Source organism: Trachymyrmex cornetzi, unplaced genomic scaffold, assembly GCF_001594075.2.
Source record: "Trachymyrmex cornetzi isolate Tcor2-1 unplaced genomic scaffold, Tcor1.1 scaffold247, whole genome shotgun sequence".
In the NCBI taxonomy this organism is placed as follows: Eukaryota; Metazoa; Arthropoda; class Insecta; order Hymenoptera; family Formicidae; genus Trachymyrmex; species Trachymyrmex cornetzi.
In genome coordinates this window covers 439,682-459,650 of record NW_017297134.1, presented here as the reverse complement: position 1 = coordinate 459,650, position 19,969 = coordinate 439,682, and the positions used below count along the sequence as shown (strand labels likewise).

Sequence of the window (19,969 nt, the reverse complement as noted above, 5' to 3'; positions counted from 1 at the left end):
GGTACCGAAATGTTTTTTTCTGTCCTTTTTCTTTTCTACGTGCACAATGTACTGGGAAAAATAGAATCGACAATTTGTAAATGGTAAAAAAACTGCAATCACACTGCGCAATCGATACATTACAACTGTCATTGAAAAGATATTATTATTCTTCTATTTTATGATAGAGGTGCACATGTGACGAAGTTACGAATGTGTGCAAGCACAGTCGAGTAGATGTGAGTTAACGAGACGTAATATGTCAATTATAAACGATCGCGATCGACTGCATATTGATGCCGAGCGATAATTGATGCGCTTATTCGTTATGATCTTTGTCCGCCTTGCTCTCGCCGGCAGACTGTAACTGTCATACAAAGTCCATTTCGAACTTGTTATAATACTGGCCATTGACGCGACGTCTCTGCAGTTGTCTTTCAATGAACTTCTTTATCTCACTAATGACGAAGACACTCGATGTCAACGCCGCCAAGAATAAAAGATCTGAAAATTAAAAATAAACATGTTATGCAAGAAATATATACAGACTATTTTTAACGGTATCTCTAGTATAATACCTTTTGCAGTAAGAGCTTCAGTTTGAAATATTCTCTGCAATGGAGGAAAGTAGATCACAAGCATTTGTCCGATGACAGAGAGCGTTACGGCTACCAGGAACATTTTATTACTCCACAAACCAATTGTGAATATGGATTTCGTCTAAAACAAACGGATGTTTTCAGATTGTTTGTGTAGTAATATTTTTCCTTGATATAATAAGATATGAAATAAAAATATGAAATCTCACTTGTGATCTACAGCTAAGAGCATTGAACATGTCGAAGAATACGAAGCAAGTGAATGTCATGGTAGTATCTCTCGCGGTATTCCCATTGTGTATATATATATATATATATACATATATATATATATACATATATATATAGATAGATATATATAGACTGATTTAAATACATTACCTCTCTATTGTACACCCATAAGGTACCAAGAATAATGATGCTAGCGGATAATAAGACGTTAATTATGAGATGACGCGTGATCATTGGCTCCTTTGTATTTCGTGGCTTTTGCTTCAAAACATCCTTGTCAACCGGTTCTACTCCAAGACTGTATACAGAAGAAAATGAAACATATATATATTGTGTGTAGCAAATATTTAATAAAACGTTAAATTAAAAGTATTTATTTAACTCACCTTTGAGCGGGTGGACCATCCATAATGATGTTGATCCATAATATTTGCATAGCATTCAAAGGATTCGGTATACTCATCAATGTTGCAAGAGCAATCAGAGAAAGCGCAGCTATGCTAGTACTCAATTGAAACCTGACAAAATTGCGAATGTTATGAAAGATTCCCTTTCCCTCTTCGATCGCCGCGCTAAAACAAAAATCATACAACAGATAAAGATTATAGTCACAGATTCACATATATTAAAATTGTTAGCAAATATATTAGTTACATAATAGTTCCAAAATCGTCATCAACCAAGATCATGTCGGCCGCTTCTTTGCATACATCAGTGCCATTTTTACCCATGGCGATGCCTATATCGGCCTTTTTCAATGCAACTCCGTCGTTTACGCCGTCACCGGTCATACCTACTATGTTGCCATTCCTCTGTAAGGCCTTTACAATACAAAGTTTGTGCTTTGGTGTTACTCTGTAAAATACACTAACACTATTAATGCACTGTTCCAATTGATGTTCGGACATCATATCGATCTCGTCTCCCGAAAGCAATCGACTATGAAGTGTGTCCAAACCAATCATGCTAGCTAAAAAATTATTAAATTTTTTATAACTTTATAATCGTAAAAATTTTATCCATTGTATTAAAAAATGTAAACTTTTTACATATGATATACTATTTATTTATATACCTATTGCAGCTGCAGTTTCCTTAGCATCACCAGTCACCATCTTCACTTTAACGCCACTGTTTATTAAAATGCTGATAGATTCGCGCACATACGGTCTTGGTGGGTCACAAATACCAACCAAGCCAACATAAATTAAATCTTGTAACGAAGAACCACGTGCCAGACCAATCACTGTATACATAAATAACCAAATTAATAATTATAGAAAAATATAATTCTTAAATTTATTATCCATTTATTATAGTTTGTGAAAAAAATAATAATACCTCTCAATCCTTGTTGACCAATATCATATGCTTCTGTCAAGAATTCCTGATCTTTCTTTTGACTAAGGGGATACACTTGACCGTTCTCGTAATATTTTGTACATTGTGGTAAAATTTTCTCCAAAGCACCTTTCACAAGGTACATTTCCTGTCTATTCTGAAATATAGAATTATAGCATATGTATTTAACATTCCAACATAAAAATCAATAACTAAGAATAATGTGGATCTTTGCTTTATTTAAATAATAACTAAGGATAATACGGCCTTTTGCTTCATTTAAATTTACCTCGCCAAACTTTGGTGTACATTTCACAGCCATCATTTTTTGCTCAGAAGAAAATGGATATTCTTGCAATCGCAAATATCTATCAGCGACACCATACATTCCGAATTTCATTGCCACTGCTATCAGCGCGCCTTCCGTTGGTTGTCCCAACAGAACGTCATTTTGTATGATAGCGTTGTTACAAACGCAACCTATTTCCAGCATGTTACTGATAGCAGCATGTGCAAGATCAGGATTATCACACTTCCGTATGTGTATTTCTCCCACCCCATTATATCCCGCTCCAGTAACATCCGCGATGTAACCCTCCGATGTAACGAGAATCGTAGCAGTCATCTCGTTCTTTGTAATTGTACCGGTTTTATCAGAACATATTACATTTACGCAGCCTAAAAAGAAAATAAGCTCTCTACTTACATTTGAAGTTTTAAATAAGAGATTCGAAAAATATATTTTGATAGATAATTAAATCAATAAGAAAAACAACTTGAATAAAATAAATATTTAATATTTTTGTTATATATAACCTACCGAGAGTCTCAACGGTTGGCAACTTCTTTACAATAGCTTTTCTCTTAACCATTCTCATCACTCCCAATGCCAGTGTCACAGTCACGACGATAGGCAAACCTTCCGGTATAGCTGCTACTGCCAAGCTTACACCAATGGTAAACATCTCAAGGATAGCCTTACCTTGGATCCAGCCTAGCAGCATAATGATACCGATAATGCAGAACGAATAGAAGGACAGCTGAGTACCTAAAATGTCCATGCTTCGCTGTAGTGGAGTCTTTGGTGCCTCCTCAGCCTGCATCATCGAGAAAACCTCCCCAAATTCACTCTTTTCTCCCGTATTCACTACAATTCCCTGTATCGCGCGATATTATAACATAAGTTGATAGTAAAGCGCAACCATTCTCAAGGATTTCAAATATAGTTTGAATAGAATCTACCTTGCCGTTCCCGCAGCGTACTAAAGTGCCCATGAAGGCAATATTTCTCTTTGACGTCAATCCATTAGTCTTAAGCAAAGGGGCTGTCGATTTTTGCGCCGGTTCGGTCTCTCCAGTGAAGCTACTCTCGTCAATCGCCAGATCTATAGCTTCAAATATTCTGATATCGGCAGGTACTCTATCTCCAATATTTAAATATACTATATCACCAGGAATTAAATTACGTGCAAGAAATGTCTCTACACGGCTCTCTCTTAAGCTGGAAACAAAATATCAGGATACAATAGTAATGTAAAAGTATCTTAACAATTAAGTAAAATTAAGAAAATTAAAAAAAAATTTAACAAAGTAAAAATTTGATAAAGAATGTTTTGACAATTATTCTTAATCGGGATTTTTTTAATTGTTAAATATAGAGGACTTTATGAAATTTCATAGAAGTAATTTTCACCTTCTATAGAATGCAACGACATATTATATCTTCTTCACTAAGAAGGGAAAGGAATGCTGCACGTATAAAGGGTTAATATATCCTCCAAGGACCATACTTCTAAAGAATTGTAAATTTAGATACATGCTGCCCCAAGATTGGACTAATACTCATCATTATTATATAGCGTGTGATTAACGAAGCATCTAATAAAAAGCATAAATCTATTTACCAGTGGCATATTGGTGGTACCAATTTATTCAATTCTTCTAAAGATTTCTCCGATCGATATTCTTGTACAAATGCAACTGTCACCACTATTATGATAGCCTACAAAAGAACATATCGTACATATAAGTATCAGTTAGGTAATGCTTACCAAAATTCATGAGATCAATGGACATGTGTAAGTCTACTTACTACAGTAATACTGACAGCGTCGTCGAATTGCTTCATGCATACGCTGACAAATGCAGAGGCAAGTAGAAGAAGAATCAATGGATTCTTGAACTGAAAAAAGAATATAAATTCAATTGAGACTGTGTACAAATATAATTAAATTGTATTATATGTTACAAATATCTGTATGAGACCTATTACAACAGAAAACACATACCTGTTCGATATATTTTTTCCATGGTGAATCTTCTTCCTTTACAGTGAACTCATTGAAACCTGTTAGTTGTCTTCTATGATCAGCCTCTTGCCACCTGAGTCCTGTTCGTACATCCACGTGTAATCTAGCTGCTACTTCCTCTGCTCCCAGACTAGCCGATTCAGCGGTTGTCAACCACATTTCACAATTTTGTCTTTTACCCTGAAAACCATTGTCACATTAAAATACTTGGGTGTGTATTGGTGTACTATCAGCACACGTCATCGTATTTTTTCGCTGTTTTTTTTGCCATCTTATCAGCACCAAATTGGGCTAAATTGTTTACCTTGTGCACTATCTCATTGTTACAATTGTGCAAAAATATGCATACGCCGAGGCAGAACGTTCGACTGACGGAAAAAAAAATTGAGCCAGCAATAAATAAAAGCAGAAAAATAGTTGGTTAAAATTCGACTAACAAAGATGTATGTTGTGACAAAATAATGAACGTTCGAGAACATTAACCTCGTGACGACAGCGGTCCAGTCAATCCGTCAATGCATTTCCAAACGGCTATCAAAGTAACGATTAGACATGATCGGACATGCGGACAGATCATAGAATAGTCGAAGACAAGGCAGCATATCAAATAAATAGGAAAATGCGATCACTTTCGAACAATCTCGCCACGTAAAAGGGATCGCGCGACACGAATCAACTGCGAATCAACGCGAACTCGCGAGGGACGCGAGACGAGAGACAGTTGTGAATTGTGAGACGCGCCGGCTGCATCAGCTATCAGCGGGTATTGTCAGCGGGTGATAGAGTACTTCAACGGATGATCGTACTTCATTTTCTTCCCTTTGCCGAACTCTGTATACACTCCATCATTCCATCATTCCGATTTCTTGCAATGTCGCGTCGTCAGTCGTGTCGTGTCACACATGTGCCCCTCGTGGCAGGACGCGTCAAGTCAAGGGGTCAAGTCTTCACGTACGTCAAATTCCACGAAGGGTGATAAATCGTAAAAAGCCAAAAGCCAGACTTTTTACTGGGAGGGAAATAAATAATAAAATTCGCTCGTATAAATACAGTATCACTTAATTGCGTTTCGTTACAATTTATGTATGTCATGAATTTCTGTCCATTTATTTACGTGACATATTATTATGCATACCGAAAGCGTGTGGCTGTATTTTTTCACTTGAAACAAGACTTACATTTTGCTGCAAACGTGAAAAAGAAGGCAAAGTAAGAAAGGTGCTAAGAAAAAAAGGTTTAATAATGTTAATGTGTCGTTTAAACATTTTTTTCGAGATGCACGGCCGTTATTATTTGCCGATCAAATAAATGTGATACTTGGCGTCATTATATATAACAGGTATCATTAGTCGTATTAATCCTTGCAATTTATTGGTGAGCAATGCTCTCATTTTCATGTCCTTGCAGTTTACGTATGAGACGAGAATTTCCTTGTAACATACGAGTTTCACTTACATGCATAAACATGTATCGTAATTCACGATTTCCAATTCTGATTATTCATTCATTATTGTCTTTTATTTTTATAACAATTATCTTTCTTTCTGGAATAATTAAATGGAACGTTAAAAGAAAATTGAAATATTCGTCTTTCAGTTTTCAACACTTTTGAAGAATCACTGGAATTATTAAAGAGGTTACAGCAGGTTACAGGAATCAAATTTCGCGCCCTTGCCGGAAGAACAACTATGTTTTTTATAGCTGCCCTACGAGGCATAAAGCCTTGTATCCACGATGCTAGAAACCGGTCCGAGATCTCGGACAGAGAAAAAATTAACAAATCACATTTGAACAATTTGATCACATGACCATTGCGATTGGTCAATTCTTTCTTCATCCGAGGTCTCGGACCGATTTCTAGCATCGTGGACACAAGGCTTAAGGGAGAAGAATGAAAAGTGTAAAAAGTTCAGCCACGGGAAACAGATAAATATAAATCATACTGAAGTAAGTTTCAAATTTAAATATCGAAAACGACAAAAACTAGGGCCGAGAAAAACGAGATATTGGAGCGCATGACGCGAAAGTAAAACAACTTGCTTCAGTTTGGTATACTTTTGGTAGCTGATAACTTCCGTGATAACTTCTATGATACCTTGAAATACTTGAATGGGTTCTGCAGATATCGGAAATCGCACATTTCGTCTAACTTTTTATCCAGTTGTGAAATAATTGTACTACACGTGCACACAGAAAGTACGTATACCAAATGATTCACACATATCAGTATCCTTCAAGGAATGAATTTAGAGACACTAAAATAAATACACGACAGCTGAGTATGTTGTTTAAGCTTTTTCTTTCAATTAAAGAAAATTCTCAAAGTATCCATTGAAATTTGCCAAATGCATATTTTTTTGGCACACCTTACAACTATAATATCAATAAACAACAGGTCACATCAAGTTTTAATTCTTTGTCAGCAATATGAATTTTAACTCTTCTGTCAGCAATAAAGAGTAACCTTCGAGTAAATTTTTCATTGATTCAGATTATATAAAAATCATAAATTCTGATATATTTGTCAAAGCTTTTTATTAACTACATCATAAAAGTTGAATATTGTATTTTACTTATTTTTACTGATTTTTTTTTTAAATTTATTTACCAAAAGTCACAATCAAAATGTCTTTATCAATGATGTTTATCAATGATCTTTAAAGACTCTAGCTGCTGACAGAGAATTAAAAAATATTGATTATAAATATTGATGAATACAACTAAAAATTCTATATGCATGCATGTATGAAGAACATATTCCTGATCGTTGTTCAGGGCTGCAAAATATTCTAATTTAATATTCTGATTATATTGGGGCTTACCTCGTCTAGTGTCGTATTTTCTTCATTGTGTTCCTTGTCGTCGTTGCGAATTTCGAGACCAGCGTCGTCTAAGAGCTGCTCGTACTTGGCCTGGTTACCGGTGTCTCTCATCGCGGAGAAGAGTGGTTTCTCTCAGCACCCCTTCCGGTAATATTCCGTTTTTCTAAAGAGAACAGGAACAGAAAATATGGCTTAATGCCGGAAATGATATTCACCTCTTCTCTTCTTTCCTCTTTCTATATTTCTCTGTCTCTTCTAATCTCGTTTACCAGGGAAAGTGGAAACGTTGTGGTGTATTGTCTTCCTCTCTTATATCTCTGTAGGAGTGCAACCGAAACAAATAGCGATTTTGGTACACATGACTGACATTCTCCCTCCCGAGTCTGTTTTATTCTATGCAATGTCTATGCAATGTCACGCATCAAAGGAAACGATCTCGTGAAATAATCCAGGTTACATAAATTTTTAACGAACTTTGCGCATTTAAGTACTGATGACTGACAGTGTGACGAACTAAGCATTTCTATCTTGTTGCTGATTATTTTATTATATTTTACATGTCTCGAATATCGTTAATGTACCGGATTTTTTTTATTTCGGGATCTAGCCGTCTTTTATTTTTATTAACAAAAATCAAGGGCCAATGTTAATTTCTAAATTACACTTTCTAAAATTACACTTTTTTCAACATATAAGGTTCTCTCTATTTTTATTATGTATTCATCTATGTCAGACCTATCCAATTTGAGCTCTGGAGCCAAAACGCAAAGCCATCGATGCAAAAAAATTCAATGTGGGTAAGATTTCGGGGACTGTAAATATGCATTTAAATGACGTTTATCAACACTTTATAGTTCCTAAAAATCTTACATTGAATTTTTTTGACACATCGATGACTTTGCGTTTTGGCTCCGGAGCTCAAATTGGACAGACCTGATGATCTATGCCATACATCTCCTTTTATCCATAAAAATTTTCACAAGTACCCATTTACTAAATCATAGATCTCACCTAATTGGCTCCTACCGCCTCAATGTTTAATTTTGAAATTAAATACAAGAAACACACCAAGATATTTTATTCGACAAGGTGATTAAGTTTTTGTCATGAACAGTTTCCCAAGAATACGCGCACCGACTGAAGACTCGCGTAACTTTTTTCAGAATAAAAAGACAATCACCAAGGTACGTACATCTGCATATATACCTAATATAACAACATGTTTAATAATTATGTCAATATGATGAACCGTTTGCAATTTATGCCAAAATGAGTCGCTTTTTAGAGCTAGATATTTATGACGTGTGCTACTTTTGCAAGTGTGAAATAAAATGGAGTAAAATGTCATTTTAATAATACATGAAAGGCAATATTTTCAAATGTTTGAAAATATTTCAAACATTTGAAATATTTGGGCATACACTATCGATCAGTGACAACCGATGCGATATTTGCTGCCACTTGACAGCATATCGAGCAGCTGTTTTATTCGTTTCCACTAACAATAATTATAACGCATATTTTTCAACAATAAAATTAATTTTTTTATGGATAACTTCACGTGTCGTCACTATAAATATATTTTTTAATAGTAAATTTTTGTTATCAGAATTTAATTCGAATCAAGTAAATGTTTCCGAAATTATATTATATATAAACGTTCTAAGAATTGTAATGGAGTAAAATGTCAAAGCATCTTAATAATACATGACAGGCAAGTACATTTGAAATGTTTGAGCATACGCTATCGATCAGTGACAACTGACGCGATGTTTGCTAACGGCACATCGAGTAGTTTTATTCGTTTCCGCTAACAATAATTATAACGCATATTCTTCGAATAAAGTTAATTTTTTATGGATAACTTCATGTGACGTCACTTATAAATATTTTTTTCTAATAGTGAATTATTTTGTTATCAGAATTGCATCAGAATCATGTAAATATTTCCAAAACGAGAGATTACAGAAATGATAGTTTCTATCTATCAAATACTTGTTGAAAAAATAATAGAGTGCACACAATTGAAATCGAAGACTTTTATATCATAAAAATTAATAATCTCCCATTGAGATAACAAGTTAAACAATATCAAAGTTTTAAAATTGATTAAAGTACTTTACATGTTATTTGTGATAAATAAATGACAAAGTTAGGAATTTATGTATAAGTTAATTACAGATTCATGCTACATTTTTATATTTCTACATTATTTTAATTAATGTGCTAATACAATAAATTTTATTATTAACTAAATCTTTTATCTGAAAAAACAGAACGAATCTAAAATATATATTTAATTGATAACGCTTTTTTAATCTTAACAACTGTGGATAGTGAAGCTTTGATAATGCTAAATTCATGATAGCTCTATTGGTGTAACTCTAAAAAAAAAAACAATGCAATGACCACGACGACGGTCGTATAGATTGGCACAATGAATATATTAGTTTTATTGCTTTATTAAAGCTTTGTATAACATTTTGCGCCATTATATGATGCAAAAATCTTAAGATATAAGCAATTTTATACAATAATAATTTTGTTATACGTATTAAAATTAGTTGAAATCTTTCGATAGGAAAATTTAAAAAATTTTATTTCCGTATTTATTTTGCACTGGCAGGTTTTTTTATCAAAGATATAAATCGAGATATAAAAAACAGTTCCAAAAAAGTTGATTAGTGTTTGCATAGAGAAATGATAGAAAAAGTTTTCGATATTTTGACGGCCTGACAAATTGTCAATTAGCAATTGAAATAAATCCCTCATATGACAATTGAATTATGATAATCTTAGGCTGATTATCTTTTAAGCAATTTCATTTTTTTTCTAGGTCGCAGTCTCAACTGCAATGCAGACAGTGACAACTGTGATTGTCTGATATTGACAGAATTGATATTCCCTGTGAAATTCAACCTTCAATAAGCACTCGAGTTTCATCGAGCAAAAGAAAAGAAAGAGGAACGTTACGGAAAAGCGCAATTAAAAACAATCGGAGCAACCAATTCTGTTACATATACATTAGAGTGCCGGGTAGAATCGGATAATTCTAGAAATTGCCGAGGTGTTGATAGAAGCCGATTACAAAACTTGGACAGTTACATGCATTGAGTCGCGACGTACATGTAGGTACGACTGCGATTACGCGTTTCTCTTCTCAGGTAAAAATCAATAATACGACCGCGCAACGTACGTAGTACACGTCGTATACAGGGTGATCTACTAAAATTTCCGGAAACGCGACTGTCGACGTTTATACTTTACCGTGTGACAGCACTGACAGCTCGTGGATCGTCAGTTCTCGTGTTCATTGACAGACGAGAGTCGTGAGGGAATCGGTCCCGACACAGATATCTATTATGCAGTTTCAAAAAGAAAATTGTTAAACATACATTCGATGCACGCACGTCCCCCGTGCATGAAGTGGTGGAACGCACTGAGTCAGTATGTTGTGTGCGCTCGCGAATTCGGCCGCGGTCCACTTTCGTCGCAGTTCGCACACGTCTCTCGAGCGCTTGCCACCGCCGCCGCCGCTGTTCGCGGACGGATTACGGAACACGGAACTCGGAAGGTCGATCGACCCAACCGGCCCGATGATGAGCGAAACGTACGGCCGACGGCGTACCAAGACCGAGCCGGGCCGGGCGCGCAAAGGAGGATTTTCGTTCCCGGCTTGCGACAAGTAGCGCCGCGCTGACAGGCCGAGGGATGCGTCAATGCGTGTGGGGTGTGGGTACTCAAATGCGACAATTGTGTCACTATTCTAATTCTGAATTTCTTACTGTGGTTTCAAGATGGTTTCGAACAGCTGAGATAAGCCTGGATAACTATATATACGATATCTGAAATTGTATCGATAGCTTCAGTTTGACGAGAGACGTATAAGAAAAAGCTTTCCAAACAATGAATATACGTAAGATTTTATATATACAAAAAAATATCAAGTATTTTGGAGTACTTGTTGCATTTTAGAAAAGATTAAGTACATTTTTAATACATTATACATGCCTTTAATTATGCTGTAGATACCGTAAATCAAAGAGTCATTATGCTAAATGAGATAAGAAAAAAAGGAGAAAAAGTGACAACATAACCAAGTATTTTTTGTATATTGCTGAGTCGACAAATATACCGGTGAGAGTTTGTGTGAAATCATGTCGTAAGATAACCTGCAATGCCGAGGAGACCTGATAGACCGGCTGAAAGCAGCGCATCGCCATCCGTGAAGATGATCTGTCCATCGCCGGAAGAGCTGAGCATAATAAATAACAATGTCAAGTGTGAACAATGCGGGCTTGTTTTCAGAAACGAGCCGCGTTATCGGCTACATGATCTCAAGGTGCACCAGCACAAAAAGTTAGATAAAATTGCAAAGGAAAACGCACGCTATTATTGCCCAATACAGTCGTGCGTCTACGCTGTTAATTCTCAGAGATACTTTAGCACCATGAAATACTTGAAGCAAGTATGTATATTTCGATGTTTCATATAATGAGCATAGTGACAAAAAGTTGGAGAGATCAATTTTAAGAATATATTAATAACGCTATACTATATCCTTTCAGCATTATTTGAAGGTACACGCAGAAAAAAATTATGCGTGTGATCGCTGCGGCAAAAGTTTTTCCACTGAATCCGCTAAAAACGGACATACAAGAGTCTGCGGCATAGAGTTCACATGTTCCTGTTTAAAGACTTATGTCACATATGAAGCGTTGCTTACGCACGCAAAGCGATCTCTGCACACTATAACGGAAAACTACAAAAATTCACGGTATGTTTATTCATCACATTATGCATTTTTAGTAATGGCATGATTAGTGATGAGTATCAAGATGCTTTGAATTAGTTCGAATATGTCATGAAAAATTCGAAATAATTCAAATATGATTCAAAATCATACAATCTTAAATATCTTGAATATCTTGAAAAGTCTCGAATGTCTTGAAAAGTCTCGAATGTCTTGAAAAGTCTCGAATGTCTTGAAAAGTCTCGAATGTCTTGAAAAGTCTCGAATGTCTTGAAAAGTCTTGAATGTTTTAATAAATTTAAACAATTAAAAAATGGTTCCTTTCGTTGATTTTTTTTAAATTAAAGTGAAAATACATTTGATGAAAATAAAAATTTACTTGATTTCAAGAAATGAGGTTCAAATCACAGAAATTTTTCTTTAATCGTATAGCAACGCTCAAATTTCTTTAATTTAAACAAATGTTTTTTTAATCGAAGAAATTAAGAATTATCAAATTTTAACCTATCAAGACTTTCAAGACCTATCAAGATCTATCAAGACTTTCAAGAGTATACAGTTTCAAATAATATTCGAAATGTTTCAAAACGGAGCAATGATTAAATTGATTGAAAATTCGTAAGAGATATGATTGAATACTCATCACTAGGCATGATTATCATAACTGTAATTGAATAGAAAATTTACTGATATATTTATAAGATATCTTTGCAGACACACCAACTCCAAGACAACGCAAATCATCTTACCAAGGAAAATTATAAGTAAACCTGTCTCGATATTGCCCAATCCAGAGAAATCTGGAAAGAATAGCGAAAATATTAATACGATAAAAAGTACATCGGATGTCGGAGTACAGACAGACGATTATAAAAGAAGCAAGAGACCGAGTCCATTAAAACTCAACAATAACAATCTACACAATACGAAACGTCGAATATCTCAGCAAACACAAACCAATCATTTTTCTAAGGAGAAAACCTCCGGGAAATCGATAGAAACACAAACACCACAAGCAAACAGAGAATTGCCGAAGATAAACAAACGTAGTGGAAAGTGTCGCGCATTATCGAAACAATCAGAACAGACGTTGCTAAAAGAGGATCTTGATCTTGGCAATAATTTCGCATCGACCAATTTATTTCCGGCTAGTCCGCTGCCGCTTCGTCACGACGTGGGCTTGCAGGATTTCTGGGAACAGAAGAATACTTCAGGCACGCAAACGATACCAGAAAAAGATATATTCGAGGCATTTAATGATAGCGTGACTCAGACGGAATTTGATACATTCTACAATCACAGTCATAATCCTTTAATTCAATGCGTACCGAAGAGTACAGTGGCTTTAATGACTTTGCCTTATGTCGAGGACACGTCAGCAGTTGAAGGGTATTCTTTCGCTTCGACCGATGGGATGTCTCAGGCAGATCTTATGCTAACCACTAAGACATTCGAAGACAGATTTAGTAGTATAGAAACGCAAACCGAACAAGCCTTTTCTCCTTCGTATTTTTATTCCGAATCTTTCGGGTCGAAATCGTTTGCTTTAAGTTCAAACATTGAAACGCAAACTACAGATAATCTAGACAACATGGAACAACTGCTATACAGCAACACATACACTCAAACATGCGATAAAATGTTGTCTTCCGATTTAGGACTATCCAATATACAGACTCAGACTGCTTGGTCGCACAACGACACTACAGTTTCTACCGAGACTCAAACAAAATCCCTGATTTGCGGAACTGATTGCAACATTCCCACTGGAGCCTGTAGATCCTGGTTAAATACACAAACGAGTCACACCGAAACACAGACCGATCTACTTAGTATTTTCGAGGGACTTGAATAAAATATATTCTTTTTTCATTGCAACTTCAATAAATTACTTAGTATTTTCTTCATATTTTTATTGTATTTTTTGAAATATTCATTTTTATGTTTATCTTTTATCATTTTATGCTACAATATGTTAAAAAAGTATTAATTTCCAATTCGTAACACGATTTGTCGTCGAAGGATAAGTATCCGATCTTTGAAATTTTCTAACTTCTATATTTCAGCTCCTAATTTTTTCATTTGAAATTTATTTTATTCAAAGTGTGTCAAATAAAAAAAGTTGACAAATCGAGCATTATAAATGTTATCCATCTGTAGTTGCACATTTGTATATGTATGGTATGTGTATGTACATGTGTATGTATATATATATGTATGATATATATATATATATATATATATATACAGAAATACATATATCTGATTTCTTTCAATACCAAAGTATTACGCATATATCGTACACATTCGAGTGTACTTTGCATATATGTATCTACATACGATTGAAAATAAATATATGACATTATATACAAGCATTGTGATCTGAACTTATTAGTAAATTTATGGACTGGAATCGGACTAAATGTATAATTGTTATGTATGTCTATTTAAAGCCTCATGTGTATGCGGTAAAAGAGAGTCTCGATATCTCTTGTACATATAAAAAATATATTCTAGCTTTACATCACGTGCTGTGCTGCGTGATGAAAACAGGCGAATATTTTTAATGTCTATCAGCTTTGCGATAATATCACGTAAGATTCCGATTATATTTTTAAATTTGCATTTTTTTTGTTCACACGTACAATATACAACTAAGAAAATATGTTCCTCTTCAATCAAAGAAGGTCATGATATCGTCAGAAATGTATCTGCTTCTTTGCATCGTCATAGATTCGATTAAATAAATTTTACAAATTGTCACAAATATAAAAATATCACGAATATTTTATAAATAATATATATTTATACACGTTCAGATCGAAGTGATCTTACGCTAGGATGTTAGTCTGCAGCAGGAGGGATGGAAATTAAAAATTCTGCAACGAATGTAGATAACAAGAAACAATTGAATAATAAATTCTCATTGTGTTCAAAAGTATCAATACATTGCATAGCAATGCATTAACGTGTTGAATCGATCAACGTATGGATCATTTATTATCAATGGATGCGCAGTGAAATTGGGGATTGATGGGATATATGGTGAAGTGATAAAAAGGGGAATAGTGTGAAAATACGAATATATATAATATATATATATATATATAGAGAGAGAGAGAGAGAGAAAGAGAAAAAATTCTATTATACTGCGGGACCGGCGGCATTATCCTCGTCGGAATCAGGTAAAAAGTCTTTGGTCCAGTCTTCTATCCTGTCCACATTTTCGAGGGTTGATGCGAGCACTCTCAGATTATCCACACCGGACATTAATTGTCTACAAAGAAATACATGAAATCTCGTTTAGATTTGGAAAAAACTATGCATCTCTTTATTAAAATAGACAGTATTCCATTCTAAATTAATTATAAAATGTTTCAAATATATTTTTTGTAATTGATAGTAGTCTAATAATTAAAGATACCTGAGGGATACTTCAGCCGACGATGCAGCCGCGAATAAATCACGCGCAAGCCTTCTAATCGTACGATTCATATTAACAGCACCAGCATTCGATTCACTTTGTCCAGCAGCCGAGATACCGGCTCGAAGTTCACTGTTCTCCAATCGTAGTAGAGATATCTCTGTCTAAATTAACAGATTTGCAAGCCGATACATCAAAACGTGTTATATTTTGTTCCATTATAGTCTGTCAAACATAAACATATACTAACCGTTAAAACCTTAATCTCTTTTTTCAATGATGTGACAGTACTTTCAGCATTAACTGCTCGTTTCTACAAATAGAAATACAAATAGAATGCTGTCATCGTTTCCCACACACACATATCGTTACACATAATGTAATCAATATGTAAGAATTCCAATTTGCAATTTGAAATGCAAATCCTTATCTTTGTACTTACTGTACTTCGTTTTAAGTTATCTTCGACTTGCTCCATCGCTTTTTCCAAGTGCACAGTCTCTTCGTGTTCCACTTCCTTTTTAGATAACAATTCTGCCTCCAATGAACGAATTCTGTAATTAACGGATCGATGTAACTGAAATTTTTTCCAGCAAAGTATAATTACCTTTCTATTTTTTCATTAAGTTGCCTTCGAGATACCTCTAATTGCTGACGTAATCTTTCATTCTCGAGCAAAAACTGTAATAATATATAATCTCGAATTCTCTCCATTTCCTCTATATCTTATTTATTAGATTGTTGCATTACACAGCAATCTTACCCTTCTTTCTGTGGATTCTGTCATGCTCGCTATAGGTTCTGAATCTGAAGATCTATGTATAGGACCATCGCTTAAGAAGTCTGGTAGAGATTTGTGAACATTTGTTTCACCACCTGATGGAAGATCGCCTCGTGCGGTTGTATTTATACTAGGATTGGAGTCAGGAAAGGGTAATGGTAAATCAAATGGAAATCCTGTAAAGAAAATGCTTCTTATCTTCACAAACTTAGCAGGAACATAATTGTATAATTTGAAACATGCCAGCAAGATACCTCTGTGTTCAGGGCGAGGAAAGATAGGTGCAGTTTCGTTGAGTCTATCCTCGAACATAGGTAGGTCCAAGTGATTAGAATGCATTTGATGTTTTGTATTTGATGCAGTATGATCTCTGTGTGGTAAGCCTTTGTGCAATGTATCAGTGAGATCAAATGATCGTAGATCATCGCACAAGATGTCAGAGTCGTTCTTTTTGGTCTCGTTCCGTAATCGACACTGCCTTTGCTCCATACTGTTCAATGCAAAGTCCGGTAGATTATCCACATCAGGTAGTATTGGTTGACTATTCTCATGATTCAGGTAACACTGTTCAATAACCAGGTGATCCTGTACAAAGTCTGGCAGTTCCGTTGGGTTTCGACCGGAATAAACGCCGCTGCCGACATTATCTTTGTCAAGGACGTTACCAGGACTTGATGTGGAGGATGAATAGACTTTTGGTCTTGCCCCGGTGTTTTGATAGTTGGTTTGCTGCATGCCATTCTTTAAGAAGGCCTTGAAACTAAAGGGGTTGTTATCGCGACGCGACGACGCGTCTTGGCCTGTGAAAAATCATTTTCAGCTTCCAGTCAGACGAGAAAAAGAAAAAACAATCCTCCGCCAAAGCGTCCGCGTGATATAATAATATACAATGATAGTGAATTCTAACCTGATGTCGACTGCTCGATGGAGTCGACGTGACTCCTGCTGAAACGGTCCGATGTCGTCGACGGGTTGTTTATTGATTGAGTATCCTGGCAACGAGCGGAGGATATCATTTTCTCCTCATCCGATGACGAAAACGGCAGAGAGACCATTTCGTTTCCCGACGGCGATGAGGAGTTCTTACACGCCACTACGTAGGGCGTCCAGGAGGAGGTAGTCTTCTCCTCCTCCTCGTCAGACGACGAAGACCACAAGTGGCGTTGAGACAACGACAACCGACGATCTGGATCGTCGGTTCTCTTACGGCTTGCCATAATTCGCGTCGACGCTACGATCGAGTCATTTGCGTGCGACGCTCGACTTCGCCGAGAAGAGTACGCGCTCGCTTCACGTCTGTCACTGTCTGTTTGCCTGCAGTGCCTGCTGATCGTGTCAGGTTAGGTTGGCTCGATCAGCAACACTCATCGATGCTCCTTTAATATGTGTCCATCACTCCGCTCAACTCTGCTCCCTCTGCTCCACTCACTCTGCTTATAATCATTCACGACGCGGTTTTCACACTTCGCGTTCGCGTTCGCGTTCGCGGTAGTGCGCCGTGCGTTCAGCTGGCGATCTGTACCCTATATTTAACTTAAAGACCTAAACACAATACATAAACTGTTTACACCTTCGCGACCTTTGTGTTTAGACCAAATATAGAGTAGAATCAAGTAATCGTAAACTAAATGCGCTTTCTACGCTTGAAACAGTTTGAAATGATATGGAGATATATCTATAGTTTCTAAAATAAAAGGAAATTAGATACAAAACGTAGAAAAATGTAATTGAACGAGTGGAGTGAACAAGTTTCTTCTCGCCTTTTCTCGTGCGACTTTTTCATCAGTGATTGTAATTGTACACAGTTCTTTTTCAGCTGTATATCGATGCATCTCTCTTGAACGATTGACATTTCATTAAAAATTGACATTTCAATAGGAAATTATTGATATATATTCTTACGCCTTATTGATAGCCTGTCGATATTTACATTGTAACTTTGAGGACCTGCACGACGCTTTATAGCCCATTGATTAGATATATAGCCTTTGGAAAGATGGTATGAATATAAATTTTTAATTTTAATTTGTTGAGGATCATTCATGTGAAATAAATAATAACTGTTTTTAATAAATGACATATAATATACCTGAAGAAAATTTAGAAAATACAGATTAATCATATAGTATATGTAGGTGTTTAATTGGTTTTTGTTACAGTCTGATATCTATTGTATCTCCTGTAAACAGTTGTCTGATGATAATTACCAAAATGTGTTTGATGAAAAATTGTTGCTTGACTTACAAGAAAAAGACACACATGAGAAACCTGATGGATATATGACACTGAGGAATGCTATCGAATTAATTACTGGTTATACAGTGAATATCATATAATAATTTATATTTAGTTTATTACATATATATGTTTATAGGACAATTTAATATAAATACATATATATTATATTGCTCTTTTTTAGATATCAGAGATAGATAATGCAATTTTGTGTAAAACATGCTTTTATAAAGTGGAATCATATATAAAATTCCGTTCTCAACTTGTTACTTCATTTGGAAAATTAAACATCCAAATATCAGACTGTGATTCACTAAATTTAACAAGTGTGGATACTACAAATACTTCACTAATCTCTAAAATAACTAGTACAGGTTTGTTTATAATAAATGTTTAAGACAGTACGTGCATATATTGCTGCATGTAAAATTTCAGAATCAAAAATATTCAAGGAGATAATAAACATCAATGAAAACAGTGTTTCCTCAAACTGTAGCATTAATCTAGAGCTATTGAGCAACGAGACGTCATTATGTTTATCAGATTTCCATCATTATGTTGATAACGTCTCTGATGATGTCAGTGATATTGATGATTATTTGAATGTTGATATATCTCGTTCAAGAGTTCAGAAAAGTGATATAGAATTAGATATAAATGTATGTTCTTGTGAAGACGATGAAGTATTAGAGTTACCTTTCGAATATAAACACAGTGAAGTTATCAATATCAGTTCAACAGAATCAGAGGAAGATTACGATTATGGACCGACTTTCAAAAAAATTAAGCTTTCAAATCGAATTTTATCTCCAGTGATATCATCTTAATGTAATAATTTATAAAGATTGTACATATTGTATGTTTAATAAGTATAAGATAGATTATAAGGAAAAAATTTTATTAAATGTTATATGCATGACAGATTTAGAAATAAATACGTCACAATTTAAAATTAGTCAGTAATCAAAATATATTATAAAAAGTATACACACACACACGTGTGTGTGTGTGTGTGTGTGTGTGTGTGCGCGCGCGCGTTGTGCACCGTCGGGTTTTGGGGTGGGGAAGCACCAATAATTAATTGCTCTGTATATGCTTTAATACAATATATATAGTGCACTCTATTTTGTGTAATTTATAAATTTATCAAATTAGGATTAATATATAATAAACAAGGCTATGAGAGTCAATACTGCGTTAGAATTGCAGGAAATTAATCAATTATGTGTCGATACTTATAAAAACTGTTTAATTAAGACAGACGTTTCGGCCTACTTCCGGGCCATCTTCAGTATACAGAGATCGTCGATAGCACTTCCATCCGAACCAACGAGTTATCGTTCACCTTATATTCATAGTTGGAACAAGATTCGTAGGTCTTGTGGCCAGATTGAATCGAAGGATGCCGTTCGAATGTAAAAGTTTCAAATAAATTTATACACAATATATGCATGGAAATGTAGAAGTTGTCACAATAGTTTAAATTAACGTCTAA

General features: G+C 35.1%; 3 protein-coding genes and 1 pseudogene across 8 annotated transcripts; 2 read left to right on the top strand and 2 right to left on the bottom strand.

Annotated features, from left to right (window-relative positions):
• Positions 1-103: 103 nt before the first annotated feature.
• On the bottom strand, positions 104-11,082 carry SPoCk (secretory pathway calcium atpase). Of its 5 annotated transcripts, XM_018507737.1 has the most exons (16): positions 10,549-11,082; positions 7,282-7,598; positions 4,439-4,639; positions 4,243-4,332; positions 4,055-4,152; positions 3,393-3,651; positions 2,971-3,307; positions 2,440-2,828; positions 2,151-2,307; positions 1,885-2,055; positions 1,464-1,779; positions 1,196-1,381; positions 957-1,107; positions 788-874; positions 558-699; positions 104-483 (listed from the first exon to the last, which is right to left on the bottom strand). In XM_018507737.1, exons 2-16 carry the CDS (start codon positions 7,390-7,392, stop codon positions 350-352), a joined length of 2,829 nt encoding a protein of 942 aa, XP_018363239.1. In that variant the 5' UTR covers positions 7,393-7,598; positions 10,549-11,082; the 3' UTR covers positions 104-349. The 5 variants fall into 5 exon arrangements, with proteins under 5 accessions (XP_018363239.1, XP_018363238.1, XP_018363243.1 ...); XM_018507736.1 differs by lacking the exon at positions 10,549-11,082 and having other exon boundaries at positions 4,439-4,638; positions 7,272-7,857; XM_018507741.1 differs by lacking the exons at positions 7,282-7,598; positions 10,549-11,082 and adding an exon at positions 5,266-5,350.
• Positions 11,083-11,128: 46 nt separating this feature from the next.
• Positions 11,129-13,932, top strand: Asciz (ASCIZ zinc finger protein). The gene is made up of 4 exons (XM_018507742.1): positions 11,129-11,197; positions 11,310-11,749; positions 11,850-12,058; positions 12,749-13,932. Exons 2-4 carry the CDS (start codon positions 11,459-11,461, stop codon positions 13,887-13,889), a joined length of 1,641 nt encoding a protein of 546 aa, XP_018363244.1. The 5' UTR covers positions 11,129-11,197; positions 11,310-11,458; the 3' UTR covers positions 13,890-13,932.
• Positions 13,933-15,151: 1,219 nt separating this feature from the next.
• l(3)04053 (lethal (3) 04053) lies at positions 15,152-18,232 on the bottom strand. Of its 2 annotated transcripts, none has more exons than XM_018507710.1 (8): positions 17,147-18,232; positions 16,494-17,039; positions 16,222-16,415; positions 16,066-16,139; positions 15,901-16,012; positions 15,709-15,771; positions 15,459-15,622; positions 15,152-15,311 (listed from the first exon to the last, which is right to left on the bottom strand). In XM_018507710.1, the coding sequence occupies exons 1-8, from the start codon at positions 17,454-17,456 to the stop codon at positions 15,179-15,181; spliced, it is 1,596 nt and encodes a 531-aa protein (XP_018363212.1). In that variant the 5' UTR covers positions 17,457-18,232; the 3' UTR covers positions 15,152-15,178. The 2 variants fall into 2 exon arrangements, with proteins under 2 accessions (XP_018363212.1, XP_018363213.1); XM_018507711.1 differs by having other exon boundaries at positions 16,494-17,041; positions 17,152-18,232.
• On the top strand, positions 17,898-19,304 carry LOC108761279 (uncharacterized; annotated as a pseudogene).
• Positions 19,305-19,969: the final 665 nt, after the last annotated feature.